Source organism: Babylonia areolata, chromosome 30 (assembly GCF_041734735.1).
Source record: "Babylonia areolata isolate BAREFJ2019XMU chromosome 30, ASM4173473v1, whole genome shotgun sequence".
NCBI lineage: Eukaryota > Metazoa > Mollusca > Gastropoda > Neogastropoda > Buccinidae > Babylonia > Babylonia areolata.
The window spans coordinates 4,860,167-4,877,666 of record NC_134905.1 but is presented as its reverse complement, the minus strand read 5'-3'; the positions used below and the strand labels follow the sequence as shown (position 1 = coordinate 4,877,666).

The window sequence follows — 17,500 nt, the reverse complement described above, 5'->3', positions numbered from 1 at the left end:
TTAACAGTTCTTAGATAACTGAAGTACTGCATGATTATTGCTCCCAGTTATGCGAAATGTCTGTGTTATGGTCAATGTATTTGTGTGGCATCGAGTCACATCGCATTGTATTGTATTGTATTGTATTGTATTGCATTGCATCGTATATTGTGTATTGCATTGTATTGCAATGTATTGTATATTGTGTATTGTATTGTATTGTATTGTATATTGTGTATTGTATTGTATTGTATTGTATATTGTATTGTATTGTATTGTATTGCATTGCATCGTATATTGTGTATTGCATTGTATTGCAATGTATTGTATATTGTGTATTGTATTGTATTGTATTGTATATTGTGTATTGTATTGTATTGTATTGTATTGTATTGCATTGCATCGTATATTGTGTATTGCATTGTATTGCAATGTATTGTATATTGTGTATTGTATTGTATTGTATTGCATTGCATCGTATATTGTGTATTGCATTGTATTGCAATGTATTGTATATTGTGTATTGTATTGTATTGTATTGTATATTGTGTATTGTATTGTATTGTATATTGTGTATTGTATTGTATTGTGTATTGTATTGTATTGCATTGCATCGTATATTGTGTATTGCATTGTATTGCAATGTATTGTATATTGTGTATTGTATTGTATTGTATATTGTGTATTGTATTGTATTGTGTATTGTATTGTATTGCATTGCATCGTATATTGTGTATTGCATTGTATTGCAATGTATTGTATATTGTGTATTGTATTGTATTGTATTGTATATTGTGTATTGTATTGTATTGTATATTGTGTATTGTATTGCAATGTATTGTATATTGTGTATTGTATTGTATTGTATATTGTGTATTGTATTGTATTGTATTGTATTGTATTGTATTGTATGGTATTGTATTGTATTGTATTGTGTCGTATCTCAACATTCCAGACCATCATTCGTCGGCCTTCAGTTTGACGTCATAAGCCAGCCATGACGTCAGGACTGAGAGCTATTTCGTCATCGCGACCTCTCGCTCTGCAAGGTCGCACGCCCTTCGCTCTTCCGAACAGTGGCGGCAACATTTGCTTCCAGCTGACCACTCACATTTCGGGCCGCTCAAGTCTGCGCCATTTCCTTTCGGGCTTGCACGAAATCGAGAGGTGCGTGCTTTTTGACTCACTTGTGTAAACAAAGTGAGTCTATGTTTTAACCCGGTGTTGGGTTGTCTGTGTGTGTGTGTGTATGCTCAAAGGAGGCAAAAAAAGTCATTTTAGCTGTAAGTAAGATGATTAGATTTGCAAATGTTGCCTAGTTATACTTTTGGAGTTAAAAGACATTTGTGTTTTCTCAACTTTTATGTGATATTGTTGTGTATTTGGAAATGTTTGTTCTGGGCACGAAAAGATTATATTGCAGTAATCCTCCATACTCCAATAGGAGTGAAAGGATAATTAAAACTTGAAACTTGTGTGTTTCGGTGTGTCTGTGTGTCCGTGGTAAACTTTAACATTACCATTTTCTTTGCAAATACTTTGTCAGTTGACACCAAATTTGGCATAAAAATAGGAAAAATTCAGTTCTTTCCAGTCATCTTGTTTAAAACAATATTGCACCTCTGGGATGGGCACAAAAAAAAGAAAGAAAAAAAAGCCAAATTATATGGACACTGAATTTACTGTTATTATTATTATTTTTTTTATTCTGTAAACTTGGCACTTTGATCTGATGTTCTGGCACAACAACAAGAGCAGTCATTTTTATCATTTTTTGTTCAAATAGGAACGTCTTTTGCTAAGCATGGAAGTTATATTTATTTTGCATGTCTTTGGTGCAGATAGTAAAAAAGGGAAATTAATCTGTAATTAATGCAAGGGAGGTTAATTTGCTTTAAACTGATCTATCTCATCTTAAACATTACATTTTGAAATTATACTCAATACATTAAAAGCTTGTGTGTTTTACTCTCAGTATACAGGGCTTTCACTATGTTCATTCACCCAAGTGGTCTTTTTCGGAAAATACTAAAATCAATACTACGAGTGGACTTTATAGATCTATTGGCTGAGCCCTGAAGGTCATGGGCAAAAATCAGTTGCGTACACATATTTATACATATTCAAAGCGCGTGCGCCATTTTGTTTCAAGTTGTTGACCTGCCCGTTCAGTCCTATATTCAATCAACATACATGATAACATGTGATAGAAAGTTGGAGAAGGAGACCGTTAAATATTTATTCAGAGAAAGATTTGTAAACGCCTCATCACTTACTGGATTATGCCCCAAACTGCCATAAAAATATCAACAAAATCAGTCGGAATTCACAGTTAAAAATAATAAACCATGAGAGTTAATACCCTTGATGAAACGTAAAAATTTCCAGTCTTGGGTTTTCTCAAAATGAAGTCCTTTTCACTTCATACGACGTTTAGGAAGTATTTGTACTTGGCTGTACATGTTATTAGTTTAGCAAATTACTCAATTTTCATATCAACTATAAAACTAGAATGAACATAAAAGAGAAATTGAATCGACCGTGTCAACCGGGTGCAACTAAACTTGTACATCTGTCTAGATCCAGAGAAAACGGCTAAATGTTGCAGTGTGATTGCGGCGATAGTCACGTCTCTTTTACCGCGAACTTAAAAAGAATTTTTTATTGCCCTTAAAGATTTTTTGAATGCCCAAGATACACCAGAATAATATGATTTAAACAGCGTTCTCACTGCGAATTATCAATTTATCGCCCTTAAAGAAGCATGTTTAAATATTAAATTTTAGAACGTCAGTTAAGGAGCCACGATAGTGTAATGGGTAAGACAGTTTCCTCTCATCCGAAAACGCGGGGTTCGAATCTGCCGTTAGGATTTTTTTTTTTTTTTTTTTAACTCGAAGCTTTAACTCTCTCCATACGAACGGCGAAATAGGCGACGTTAACAGCGTTTCATCCCAATTACCATCATCAAAATATTGCAAGCGGAACGCTTTTATACTGAAGAGGTGAATGTTGACAAAGAATACCACAATTCTGACGACGGAAGCTAAAGGTTGGGTCATTCAGACACCCACTGGACATCCAAGGGGTCTGTGTAGAGGAGAAGAGAGGACTGGCCGTACTGAGTGAGTTAAAATAACAAATACAGAACACATTTTAACGATTAGATTTTTTTTTTTTTAAGTGTATTACAAGTGAGTCTTGAAGGCCTTGCCTTTCTTGTTTCTTCTTTTTGTGTGTACTGCTGTTTGACTTTTAGGTGCCTTGCTTTGGGTCAGAGAGTGAATGAGAGTGTTAAGCAGCGTAGAAGAAATAATTATCTATATTCTGTGTTGTGTGTGTTGTTGTCTTGAACTGGTAGGGGTGGTAAGTTGATTTTATTTTGTTGTTGTCGTCGTTGTTGTTCTTCTTATTATTGTTATTACTACTACTACTACTACTACTATTGCTATCATTGTTATCATTATCGTTCTTGTTCTTGTTATTATCATCGTTGTTGTTATCATTATCAGCATCATTGTTGTTGTTGTTATCATTATTATTATTATTATTATTATTATCATTGTTGTCGTCACACACACACACACACACACACACACACACACACACACACACACACACACACACACACAACCAAAATTTAATCCTTTCTTCTTTCCTTCCTCCCTCCCTCCCTCCCTCCCTCTCCTCTCTCCCTCCCCTCCCTTCCTCCCCTCTCTCCCTCCCCCTCTCTCCCTCTCCTCTCTCCCTCCCTCCCCTTCCTCCCTTCCCTCCCCTCCCTTCCTCCCCTCCCTCCCCCCCTTCCTCCCTTCCCTCCCCTCCCTTCCTCCACTCCCTCCCCCCCTTCCTCCCTCCCTCCCCTCCCTCCCCTCTCTCTCCCTCCTTCCTTCCTTCCCTCCATTCCTTCCTACCCCCCCTTCCCTCTCTTCCCTCCCTCTCTCCCTCCCTCCCCCCCCTTCCTCCCTCCCTCCCTTCCCTCCCTTCTTCCCCTCTCTCTCCCTCCTTCCTTCCTTCCTAACTCCCCTTCCCTCTCTTCCCTCCCTCTCTCCCTCCGTCCCTCTCTCTCTCCCTCCTTCCTTCCTTCCCTCCACCCCTTCCTAACCCCCCTTCCCCCTCTTCCCTCCCTCTCTCCCTCCCTCCCTCTCTCTCTCCCTCCTCCTTCCTTCCCTCCACCCCTTCCTAACCCCCCGCTTCCCTCTCTTCCCTCCCTCTCTCCCTCCCTCCCCCCCTTCCTCCCTCCCACCCTTCCTCCTCTCTCTCTCTCCCTTCCCTCCCTCCTTTCCCTCCCTCCATTCCTTCCTAACCCCCCTCCCCTCCCTTCCTAACCTCCCTTCCCTCCCTCTCTCGTTCCTCCCTCCTCCTTCTTTCCTTCCTTCCTCCCTTTCACTCCCCAGTCATTACAGGGAAGCGGAGCTGGTTCAGATTAACCAGGTGGATGTCCGAACCTGGTCCCACGTCCGTGTCACCGCCCACCTCAACCAACAACTGGACGTACTGTCCGAGCGAGACCTGACAATGGTCAGTAAAGTGATGAACACCCCCACGCCCCCCCCCCCCCCCCCCACGCCCCCCAGCCGAATTCTGCTTGTTCTTGTTCTTGTTTTTCTGTTTTTTGTTCTTGTTCACGTTCTAGTTCTTTGTTGCTGTTGTTGTTGTTCTTCTTCTTCTTCGTCGTCGTCACCGTCGTCGTCCTTCTGCTCCTCCTCCTCCTCCTCCCCCTTCTTCTTCTTCTTCTTCTTCTTCTTCTTCTTCTTCTTCTTCTTCTTCTTCTTCTTCTTCTTCTCCTCCTCCTCGTTCTCCTCCTCCTTCTCTTCCTCATCATTCTCTTTCTTCTTCTTCCTCCTCCTTTTCCTCCTCCTCCTTCTCCTTCTTCTTCTTCCTCCTCCTCCTCTTCCTCCTCCTCCTCCTCTTCCTCCTCCTCCTCCTCTTCCTCCTCCTTCTCTTTCTTCCTCCTCCTCCCCCTCTTCCTCCTCCTCCCCCTCTTCCTCCTCCTTCTCTTTCTTCCTCTTCCTCCTCCTCCTTCTTCTTCTACTTCTTCTTCCTCCTTCTTCCTCCTTCTTTTTCTTCTTCTTCCTCCTCCTTCTCTTCCTCCTCTTTTTTTTTCTTCTTCCTCCTTCTCCTCCTACCCCCTTCTGGTTTACCCTCTTCTTCTTCTCGTTCTTTTTTTTTCCCTCTTCTTCTTCTTCATTGTTTATTTCATTTTTCTTTGTTCATTGTTTTATTCTTTCGCTCTGGTTTTTATTTTATTTTATTTTATTTTATTTTATTTTATTTTCCAGACTGTGAGAGCTAGAGACAGCGAAGGCCGGAAACACATTGTGGAGGTCACTGTCAATGCTATTTTCGAGGATGGTATCGGAGACTCTGGTAAACAATGATCGTGCTCGTCTTTTACTTTGTTTGTCTGTCTGTCTGTCTGTTTTTCTGTCTCTGTCTGTGTCTCTGTCGATTTGCCTCTGACTATCTCAGTGTGTGTGTGTGTGTCCCTCTCTCTGTGTCTCTGTCTGTCTGTCTGTCTCTCTCTCTCTCTCTCTCTCTCTCTCTCTCTCTCTCTCTCTCTCTCATCATCATCATCATCATCATCATAAATATTATCGTCGTCATCTCTCTCTGTCATTGAACTACTATATTCATATAAATCCTTGTCATAACTGCAATTATCATGATTATGTACCTGTAAACGTTTATTGTGCTTTTGAGTGTATTTGAATGTCATGTATGTATTTTTTTTATAACCTTTTGTTATCTTGTGAACATTTTGATTTCATTTCTCTTTGCCCTGAGGGCTGGATGTAAAAGACTATATGCTTGCTTATTCCACTTCCTTCATTCAAAATGATTCGTTCGTTCTCTCTCTCTCTCTCTCTCTCTCTCTCTCTCTCTCTCTCTCTCTCTCTCATATGCATTATATCTGTGTAAAAAAAAAGTATATATATATATATATAAAAATAAAACTCAACTTTTTTTTTCTCTCTCTTTTGTTTCTCTCTGTGTGTGATGACGGTTGGCGTCACCGGTGACGTCACAGTGCGCGCGGCCTATGACATCATCGTGCGCCTGACGGACAAGATCGTCACCACTCCTGACGTCACCGACGTGCAGTTCGAGGGCACCTGTTACGTGCGTGTACGTCATGGGGCCCAGACAGGGTTTTTCTTGAAGGTGGGGTCTGACCATATCTTGTGCATGGACGTCCCTCCTTCGGAGAAAAATGATTGTAAGTGTGTGTGTCCGTGTGTGTGTGTGTGTGTGTGTGTGTGTGGGAGAGAGAGACAGACAGACATCAGACAGAGGGTGAGAGAGACAGAGACAGAGAGAGAGACACACACAACGAAACCCTTTGAGGACAACGAAGTACAAAAAGGAAGGGAGACCATTCATGGTGGTATCGTACAAACTTGCGGGGGGGGGGGGGGGGGGGGTAGGGATGTGGTGTGTGTGTGTGTGTGTGTTCGTTCTTTAGTTTAGCGTCTTTTCACTCTTAGTGATAGATACTAGACGATTTATACTATTATTTTGATTTAAAAAAAAAGGGGGGGGGGGGGGGTGGAGAGGAGAAATATGTGTGTGAGGGGGATACGTGTGTGTATCTTTGTGAGTGTGGATGTGTGTGCGTCTGACTGTGTTTTTTATGTGTGTTTGTAAGGGTGTGTGTGTGTGCGTGTCTGTGCAAGTGTGTGTGTGTGTGTGTGTGTCTTGGGGCCCAGACAGGGTTTTTCATGAAGGTAGGATCTGACCATATCTTGTGCATGGACGTTCCCCCTTCGAAGAAAAATGATTGTAAGTGTGTGTGTATGTGTGTGTGTTGGGGCGGGAGGGGGGGGGTGCGTGCGTGTGTGTGTGTGTGTCTGTATGTCTGTGTGTTCTTTCTTTAATTGAACGTCTTTTGAGTGATATCAGACGGTGTGTGTGTGTGTGTGGATGTGTGTGTACATGTGTATGTATGTGTGTGTATGTGTATGTGTGTTTTTGGGGTGGTGAGTGGTGGGGGGTAGGGGGATAGTCAACCCAGCTGGACATCACAATACAATCATTCCTGTTCATATGTGTGTGTGTTTGTGTGTGTATGTGTGCATGTGTATGGATGTGTGTGTACATGTGTATGTATGTGTATGTGTGTGTGCATGTGTATGTATGTGTGGATGTGTGTGTGTGTGTATATGTGTGTGTATGTGTGCATGTGTGTTTTTGGGGTGGTGGGTGGGTCGGGGGGGGGGGGGGGGGGGGGGGGGGTAGTCACCCCAACTGGACAAATAATAATAATACAATCATTCCTGTTCACGTGTATGTGCCTGTTCGCAATGCTTCAGACGTCTTCAAGTGCTACAACTTCATTGGCCACAACCACGTGACTGGGGGAGGAGGAGGGGAAGGGGAGGAGGAGGAGGAGGGAGGGTACCCCAGACTTTGCGTGTTGCAGCAGCCTCGTTCTGGGCGATTCGTGGCCGCCTGTCCCATTTCCGGTTGCCTGAAAACGGATGAGGTGAGCGGGTTTTTCTCTGTGTGTGTGTGTGTGTGTGTGTGTGTGTGTGTGTGTGTGTGTGTGTGTGTGTGTGTGTTGTTGTTGTTGTTGTTGTTGTTGTTGTTTGTTTGTTTGTTTGTTTGTTTGTTTGTTTGTTTGTTTGTTTGTTTGTTTGTTTGTTTGTTTTTTGTTTTTTTTTAGGGGTAGGGGGGAATTAGTGTGAGCGTGTGTGTGAGGGGGTTAGGTTTGTGTGTGTGTGTGTGTGTGTGTGTGTGTGTGTGTGTGTGTGTAAGCCAAAAGTCAAACTCAGAAGTCAAAAAATGTTTTAATTGTCGGGCCTCTGGCCTATAACAATAGGAGTACACTCTGTGTGTGTGTGTGTGTGTGTGTGTGTGTAGTCTGTGTGCGTGTGTGATGTCTGTATGATGTTTGTGCATTTGGAAATAGTTTGTGTACTGTTTATAGTGTATATGTGTGTGTATGTGTGTGTTTGTAGTCTGTGTCCGTGTGTGATGTCTGTATGATGTTTGTGCGTTTGGAAATAGTTTGTGTACTGTTTATAGTATGTGTGTGTGTGTGTGTGTATGCGCCCTCGTGCGTGCGTGTGTAACGCTTGTGCGTGTGTGTGTGTGTGTTTGTATGTAGTGTGTGTGTATATGTGTGTGGGGGTGTAATGTTTGTGTGTGTGTGTGCGTGCGTGTCTGTGTGCATGTGTGTGTGTGTGTGTGTGTGCATTTGAATGTAGTTTGTGTGTGTATGTGTGTGCGGGAGGTGTAATGTTTGTGCGTGTCTGCGTGCGTGTCTGTGTATGTGTGCACGTCTGCATGTCTGTATGTGTGTGCGCGTGTCCATTTTACCCACCGCACACCCCCCCCCCCCCCCAAAAACACCCAACAACCTAAGCCAAACCAAATCCACCCGAAAGCCCATCCACTGTCCACCCTGATGTTGCAGGAGAAAGGATTCCACACAGATATCCAAAGCATCACGAAACCTGACTGCCATTTCTTCATCGTCCATGCTTCAGGAAACGCCGGGGAGACCTTCTGCATACGGCCCCTCGTTATGCGCAGTGAGTAACAACAGCAATAACATATGTGTGTGTGTGTGTGTGTGTGTGTGTGTGTGTGATTGTCAGTTTCAGTTTCAGTTTCACTTTCTCAAGGAGGCGTCACTGCGTTCGGACAAATCCATACACGCTACACCACATCTGTTGAGCAGATGCCTGACCAGCAGCATAACCCAACGCGCTTAGTCAGGCCTTGAGTGCATGCTTACATATTTGTGTACCTATGAAAGTGGATTTCATTTTACGTAATTTCGCCAGAGGACAACACTCTCGTTGCCATGGGTTCTTTTTCAGTGCGCCAAGTGCGTGCTGCACACGGGACCTCGGTTTATCGTCTCATCCGAAAGACTAGACGCTCAGTTTGATTTTCCAGTCAAACTTAGGAGAAAGGGCGAGAGCGGGATTCGAACCCACACCCTCACGGACTCTCTGTATTGGCAGCTGAGCGTCTTAACCATTCTGCCACCTTCCTCCATTGTCAGTCATGTCCGACTATGACCATCAAAACAGCAGAGGAGGCAACTGCTGTTCCGACTATTTTGAGCTAGAATTTGATTATGGTGGAGAGTGTCTTGCCCAAGTTTACATCCCCCCACTCTCTCGGCCAAGAGGGTTTTAGGAGGACAGTCGGCGTTGGGGATGGTTCCCAAAGGCCAACTAGCCCACAAGGCTGCAGCACTAAGAGCCAGTGCAATTTTGCCTCCTAGTTTGAGAGTCATAGTCCTTCACAAAAGACTAAGCTGTAAATGGTTTCCCATTGACTGGAGAAACCATTGATAATACAGCTCTCACTTTGCTGTTGGCCCAAATGTAAACTTATGTCAATCTGTGATATAAGCCGAGTGTTGGGCCTAAACAATAATAATAACAATGATAAAAATCATATCGATAATGGAGTGATGGCCTAGAGGTAAACGTGCCCTCCTAGGAAGCGAGAGAATCTGAGCGCGCTGGTTCCAATCACGGCTCAGCCGCCGATATTTTCTCCCCGCCCCCTCCACTAGACCTTGATTGGTGGTCTGGACGCTAGTCATTCGGATTGGACGAAAAACCGAGGTCCCGTGTGCAGCATGCATTTAGCGCACGTAAAAGAACCCACGGCAACAAAAGGGTTGTTCCTGGCAAAATTGTGTAGAAAAATCCACTGCGATAAGAAAAACAAATAAAACTGCACGCAGGAAAAAATACAAAAAAAAGAAAAGAAAAAAAGGGTGGCGCTGTAGTGTAGCGACGCGCTCTCTCTGGGGAGAGCAGCCCGAATTTCACACAGAGAAATCTGTTGTGATAAAAAGAAATACAAATACAATAATAATGACGATAGTGGTGAACCTCCCTTCGTGTGTGTACACGCAAATACGCACGTTAAAGATCCTGTCAATCCATGTCAGCGTTCGGTGGGTTATGGGAAACAAGAACATACCCAGCATGCACGGTCCCGAGAACGGAGTATGGCTGCCCACATGGCGGGGTGAAAACGGTCATACACGTAAAAGCCCACTCGTGTACATACGAGTGAACGTGCGAGCTGCAGCCCACGAACGAAGAAGAAGAGGAAGGAGATGAAGAAGAGGAAGAAGAAGGAGAAGAAGAAAAAGAAGATGAAGAAGGAGATGAAGAAGAGGAAGAAGAAGGAGAAGAAGAAGATGAAGAAGGAGATGATGATGAAGAAGAAGAGGAAGAAGAAGGAAATGAAGAAGAAGAAGAAGGAGATGATGATGAAGAAGAAGGAGAAGATGAAGAAGGAGATGATGAAGAAGAAGAAGAAGAAGAAGAAAATGAAGAAGAAGGAGATGATGAAGAAGAAGAAGATGATGATGATGAAGAGGAAGGAGAAGAAGAAAAAGAAGATGATGATGATGAAAAAGAAGAAGAAGAAGAGGAGGAAGAAGGAGAAAAAGAAGAAGAAGAAGAAGCATTTTCTGTTTTGTGACGATGTTGAGGTGGTCACTCTCAGTCGTTTGGCGACCGGACCGTCACTCTCCGTTTTGCATGTTCAGCCTCTGTCTGTCTGTCTGTCTGTCTGTCTGTCTGTCTCTCTCTCTCTCTCTCTCTCTCTCTCTCTCTCTCTCTGTGTCAACCACGTGTGCGCATGCACATAAAGCCACTTTGTGTAGTGTGTAGACACACAGATACAAACACACACAGATGCACAGACCCCCCCACCCCCCCGCCACCCCCACCCCCCCTCCCACACACACACACGCACACACACACACACACACACACACACACACACACACACGTTTGAAAGCGTGCTTATTGTTGTTGTTGTTATTACTAGTAGTAGTAGTAGTATTGTTGTTGTTGTTATATGTGTTATCCATATCATTACACCTAACACATCTCGTAGTCGTCATCATCATCATTATCATTAATATCATCATCATCATCATCACCTTCATGATGATGATGATAATGATGATGACGATGATTACTATCATTATTATTCTTGTTGTTATTGTTGTTGTTGTTAATGTTGTCATCATCATCATCATCATTATAATCATTGTTGTTGTTGTTCTTCTTCTTTTTCTTCTTTTACTTCTTTCATTATATTTTGATGATGATGATATCAGATGTTGCACTTCTTTCGTGACTGTAAGTATTCCTAATTTGCCGATGATGATGATAATAACTATGGTGACGACATTGAAGACGACTACGACGACGACGATGATGATGATGACGATGATGACGATGACGATGATAATGATGACTATGTTACAGACTACTATCTTCGCTATGATGCTGTCAGAGGTTTGAAGCTGGCCAAATGCAAGACACCACCTTACAAAGATTTCGCTATCATTCGTTATTTTTCGTTCGAATTCGTTCCGGCAACGCTGGCTTCCGATTAATTAATGAGTACAACTGGACCCTGTACATTTCAGAAGCCGTGTGCATGGACCGTGAACTATGGAAATAAAACCCGGGTGTCTTCTTCTTGTTTTCTCTTCTTCTGACGTTTCTTTGGATGGTTGGTTGGTGTTGAGTGGATGTTTGTATATAATTATTAGCGTCCATCCTTGGTTAGAGGACCTTATTGATTTGATGTTGTTGTTTTTTTTGTTTGTTTGTGTGTGTGTGTGTGTGTGTGTGTGTGTGTGTGATTTCTTTTGCTTAACATCTATCGACATTTGTGATTTTAGACGAAAATCCATCATCTCCCCCACCCCACCCATGCCTTGACTCATCACTACTTTCCCTGTATAAACGAAATAAAAAAAATTAAAAAAAACTAACTAGTCAACCAGCAGAATTACAACAAAGAGCCAATTGGGCTCCAAATTAAACGGAACTATTTCAAACACATGTTGATTATCATATAAGACATTTCTAATGGAAGCAGATGGAACTGCAGATTTTGTGAATGACATAAGTAAATATGGTTTTAACTGTTCACATTTATAGATGATATCCACGGGAGTAATTTCATTGCCGCAAATACAAGTCACATTTGAAGTATATTTTTGTTTTTATGGCATCCAGTCGTGGTCTGTATACCAGACTGGTGAGCCTTCTGCTACTGTGATGTCCTTTTGTTTTAAAAGAAAACATGCGATCAATTTTGCGCGAGCTATTGTCAGTATTTTCTCTGTCAGGGTCAGACTCCTGTTTTAGTTTATTGACATGGTTCCAGTGTGTGTGTGTGTGTGTGTGTGTGTGCATTTTACATACATATGCGATTTAATTGTGGGATGATTTTGATTCAACTTCTGATGCAAATGTTGCTTCTCTTAAAAAAAAAAATACTTGAAAACCATTGTTTACAACAGCTTGTTAAGGTTGCCACCCACCGTCACGGTCATACATTAAACTGGGTCATAAGAAACAGTGTGACAGATCTTGTTGTTGACAAACTCATCTCTGACCACTTTGTGATCATTTAATCTTAAAAGCTCATAAAGCCTGTAAAGATAAAGAAAAATGTTTACTCACGCAATTACAGATCTTTAAAGGTTAATATTTTAAAAGCTGATGTTTCAGAAGTATTTGCCACCAGTCTGTACACCAGTGACCTGATCACGTTTTACAACACTCCCCCCCCCCCCCCCCCCCCCCCCCCCCCCCCCCCCCCCAAGGAACTGCTTGATAAGCATGCCCCTCTCACAATGCGTGTTGTGTTTGATCGTTTATTGTGCGCCTTGGATGTCTCTCTTGAAATCAAGATGGCAAAAAACAGCAGCGTCGCTCCGCTGAGCGAAAATGGCGACAGTTTGGTCTGGAAATTTTCAAGCAGATAATATGCTCACTTACGCAATGTTGTGAACCAAATGATCCCGCGATGCGAAAAAGAAATACTTGTGCGACAGAATTACTGACGCTGATTCCTCCAGAGTTCTGTTTCGCTTGGCCAATCAGATGATGGGGGAAGGATGTCCGAACTGTTCTGCCTGGCAATATACCTTCTGAAAATCTAGCTGATAAATCTATTGATTATTTCACTACTAAAATAGAGATGATTAGAAGTAGCTTCGATTCTCCTACTGATTCTGGCGAATCTGATACTTTTAATGGAACACAGTTCACTACATTCCAGACAGTTACCGAGGAACAGGTCAAAGATATCATCCTCAAGGTGCCAAAGAAATCATGCAGTCTCGATCCTATCCCACATTCTATATTTTACCAATGTTTAGAAGAATTACAGAAGAATTACTACCTATTATAACCAATATCATGAATATATCCTTGACCTTAGGTGTTGCCCCACAGTCCTTCAAGCATGCCTTGGTGTGTCCCCTTTTGAAGAAAGCTAGTCTTGATCCCGAAAACCTGAAAAAAAACTATAGACCAGTATCAAACCTCCCATTTCTGTCTAAAGTTTTAGAACGTATTGTGCTTGGCCAGCTTATGAAACACCTTGAGATCCACAGTCTCCTGGAGCCATTTCAGTCAGCGTACAGAAAGGGACACAGCGCGGAAACAGCCTTATTACGTGTGGTCAATGACCTGTTGCTAGCATCAGATGCAGGCAAGGTATCCATTCTGTCACTGCTGGACCTTTCTGCAGCATTTGATACGATAGACCATGACATTATGGTCAGAAGGTTGTGTGCTGTGTTCGGACTCAATGGTCCTGTTCTGAAATGGTTTCATTCCTACTTATCAGGTCGCACACACTCTGTCCTTGTAAATGGAAACCAGACTGTTCCGTCTGTGCTCAGATATGGGATACCACAAGGTTCCGTCCTGGGACCTGTACTCTTTACAATGTACACACAACGTCTAAGTTTGATCATCCAACAGTCTGTACCACACTATCGTCTGTTTGCTGACGATTCTCAACTGCATGATTCTACCACTCTCTCTGAAATCCCATGTTTAGCTTCTAAATTTAAAACTGGTATAGAAAATGTGGCAAAGTGGATGAAACAAAACAAACTAAAAATGAATGATGACAAAACAGAACTCATGTTGACTGGTAATAAAAATAAGCTCAAGCAGATAAATACAACGTCTGGCATAGAAATTTATTTTTCTAGTTCTGTCCGCAATCTTGGTTTTTACTTCGATGCATCCCTCACGATGGAAACCCATGTGAACCACCTGTGTAAAGTTCTTTACTTTCAGCTTCGTAAGATTAGTAAAATCCGCCCCTTCCTGTCTGTTGATGCCGCCAACAAACTTGCTGTTGCCTTCATTTTATCCCGCTTAGATTATTGTAATTCTCTCTTTGCTGGCCTTCCCAATGATAAACTCTACAAGCTCCAGAAAATACAGAATAGTGCAGCTCGACTCGTCCTTAAAAAGTCGAGGAGAGAGAGTGCTACTGCTCTCCTGCGGACACTTCATTGGTTGTCTCTTCAAGCCAGAATTGAATATAAAGTTGCCTGCCTATGCTTTCAGTGCCTGAATTGTGATACCACACCATCATATCTTTCTGAGTTTGTTAATCCAAGCTTGCCAAACAGAACATTGAGATCTCTTGATTCCTCCCAGCTTACTGTTCTCCGATACTTCCATAACTCCTGTGGAAAGAGGTCATTTTCCGTCTTCGGCCCAACAACTTGGAATTCTCTGCCTATTGCTCTCAGACAAACAACTCGTCTATCTACCTTTAAAGTAAATCTTAAAACTTATCTCTTTAAAAAATACTTGTCATAACTCAAATAGTGCTGTTGTCCCAGGCCCATGGCAATGTGAGTGTGTGTGATGGGAGAATGGGAGTGGGTAGATGGATGGTGGTGGTGTGGTTCGAAAGGGAGAATGGCCCGATTTTTACCCCTTATACCTTTTCTATCCAAAATTTTATTTTTACAATTTTTACAAGATCTGTGGCATGCAGATTACAATTATGTTTCTTTTTTACATGTATGCATTTTAAGTGAAAATTTTATGTATTTATTTTATGTATGTATTTTAAGTGAAAATCTCAGCGTGGGTGTTAGTGTGAGTGTAACAGTTATAGTATTGATAGTATGTTACTTTGTGAGTTTTATGCATTGTGTTTTTTGGGTTTTTTTAATTTTTTAAATATTATTGATTCTGTGTGTTTCTACTACTTTTTATATGCTTTCTTGTTTCACTTTAGGTACTGAATTGTAAAGCACTTTGAGCTTGCTTATGCTTGGATTGTATTTGCATTTGTATTTCTTTTTATCACATCAGATTTCTCTATGTGAAATTCGGGCTGCTCTCCCCAGGGAGAGCGCGTCGCTACACTACAGTGCCACCCTTTTTTCTTTTTCTTTTTTTTCTTTTTCCTGCGTGTAGTTTTATTTGTTTTTCCTATCGAAGTGGATTTTTCTACACAATTTTGCCAGGAACAACCCTTTTGTTGCCGTGGGTTCTTTTACGTGCGCTAAATGTATGCTGCACACGGGGCCTCGGTTTATCGTCTCATCCGAATGACTAGCGTCCAGACCACCACTCAAGGCCTAGTGGAGGGGAAGAAAATATCGGCGGCTGAGCCGTGATTGCAACCAGCGCGCTCAGATTCTCTCGCTTCCTAGGCGGACGCGTTACTTCTTGGCCAACACACTCCATATTTAAAATAAACTCCGCTATAAAATAAAATATTAAAAAATAAAATATTATGTTTTTATTTGTTTACATTTGTTGTGCAATACCTAATTGTCTTATTGACGAACGAGTGCGTGTGTGTGTGTGTGGGAGGGGGGTTGTTTTAGTCTGTATCGTCAGCTACTGTGAAGTGTTGGGTTTTTATTATTTGACGTGTTTTAATGTCTTTTATGGTGCGCTTGTTCATTGACTCACTTGTGTAAACAAAGTGAGTCTATGTTTTAACCCGGTGTTCAGTTGTCTGTGTGTGTGTGTCTGTGTGGCCGTGGTAAACTTTAACATTGACATTTTCTCTGCAACTACTTTGTCAGTTGACACCAAATTAGGCATAAAAATAGGGAAAATTCAGTTCTTTCCGGTCATCTTGTTTAAAACAGTATTGCACCTCTGGGATGGGCACAAAAAAATAAAGAATGAAGCCTAATTATATGCAAACTGCATTTACTGTTATATTTACATTTTTTGTATTCTCTAAACTTGGCACTTTGACCTCATATTCTGACCCAACAACAAGAGCAGTCATTATTATCATTTTTTGTTCAAACAGGAACTTCTTTTGCTAAGCATGGAAGTTTTCTTTATTTTGTAAACGTTTTGGTACAGATAGTGAAAAAGGGAAATTACTCTGTAATTAATGCTAGGAGAGTTGATTTGCTTTAAACTGATCTTTCTCATCTTAAACATTACATTTTGAAATTATACTCAATACATAAAAAGCTTGGATTTTTTTTAAAGTGTATCACAAGTGAGTCTGGAAGGCCTTGCCTCTCTTGTTTTCATGTTGGTGTTTTCAACAAGCCTGTGACTGTCAGCGCACGTTAATTTCCGTGTGGATTGATAAAAGTATTTTTGAATTGAATTAAATTGAAATGAATTGAGACCGAGCTCTAAGCTCTTTACCAATACAGTTTCAGTTTCTCAGTCAAGGAGGCGTCACTGCGTTCGGAAAAATCCATATACGCTACACCACATCTGCTAGACAGATGCCTGACCAGCAGCATAACCCAACGCGCTTAGTCAGGCCTTGAGTGCATGCATATATATATATATATATATATATATATATATATATATGTGTGTGTGTGTGTGTGTGTGTGTGTGTGTGTGTGTGTGTATACCTATCAAAGCGGATTTCTTCGACAGAATTTTGCCAGAGGACAACACACTCATTGCCATGGGTTCTTTTCCAGTGCGCCAAAGCGTGCTGCACACGGGACCTCGGTTTATCGTCTCATCCGATCGACAAGACACTCAGTTTGATTTTCCAGTCAAACTTGGGGAAAAAAAGGGCGAGAGAGGGATTCGAACCCACACCCTCACGGACTCTCTGTATTGGCAGACGGAGCGTCTTAACCATTCTGCCACCTTCCTCTCACCTCGGAGTACAAAGACGGAATTATTTAAAAATTAAAAGCACAACGGGTTGCCCGCCTAGTAGCTGGGTAGACCTCGCGCCAAGGAGAGCTGCTTATTCGTTGCATGTTATTCAGCTGGGATTCTTTCACGCGCGCTCGCGCATATACACACGCACGCACACACACACACACACACACACACACGCAGAGGCGCTCACTCGAACACACACACACACACGCGCGCGCGCACACATACGCACACACACAACACAGACACGCACGCACGAACACACATACACAATATAAAGACACACATACGTTGATGGTCAGGGGAAACAATCCTGTAAGTGAAAGGAGGAAAAGAAATAACGGTTGTTTCTCTTGTCTGCTGCACAAACATCATTTTCCCCCCGAACAAGATATTTTGAAACGGAGCAGTTGTTGACAGGGGAGGGGGTGGGGTGGGGAGGGAGGGGGTGTGTCTGGGAGTGTCGTGTGTGTGTGTGAATTCTTAAAAAGTTCTTGAGTGAGAATGTGTGTTATCGTTCTTTTTTTGGTTTGCTTTATTTTCCACTATATGTGGAAAAATACTGGTAATTCTCTCTCTAT

General features: G+C 42.1%; 1 protein-coding gene across 2 annotated transcripts in view; it reads left to right on the top strand.

The window, feature by feature from the left end:
- LOC143275519 (uncharacterized) overlaps positions 1 to 12,133 on the top strand; it is a 14,756-nt gene extending 2,623 nt beyond the window's left edge. Inside the window, exons 2-8 of one of the 2 annotated variants that reach the window (XM_076579690.1) lie at positions 957 to 1,146; positions 4,374 to 4,497; positions 5,259 to 5,346; positions 6,008 to 6,196; positions 7,290 to 7,462; positions 8,396 to 8,513; positions 11,238 to 12,133. In XM_076579690.1, the coding sequence (XP_076435805.1) occupies positions 977 to 1,146; positions 4,374 to 4,497; positions 5,259 to 5,346; positions 6,008 to 6,196; positions 7,290 to 7,462; positions 8,396 to 8,513; positions 11,238 to 11,368 (993 nt within the window). In that variant the 5' untranslated portion in view covers positions 957 to 976 and the 3' untranslated portion in view covers positions 11,369 to 12,133. Of the gene's footprint in view, positions 1 to 934; positions 1,147 to 4,373; positions 4,498 to 5,258; positions 5,347 to 6,007; positions 6,197 to 7,289; positions 7,463 to 8,395; positions 8,514 to 11,237 lie in introns of both variants that reach the window. The other variant, XM_076579689.1, reaches the window with a different exon arrangement.
- Positions 12,134 to 17,500: the final 5,367 nt, after the last annotated feature.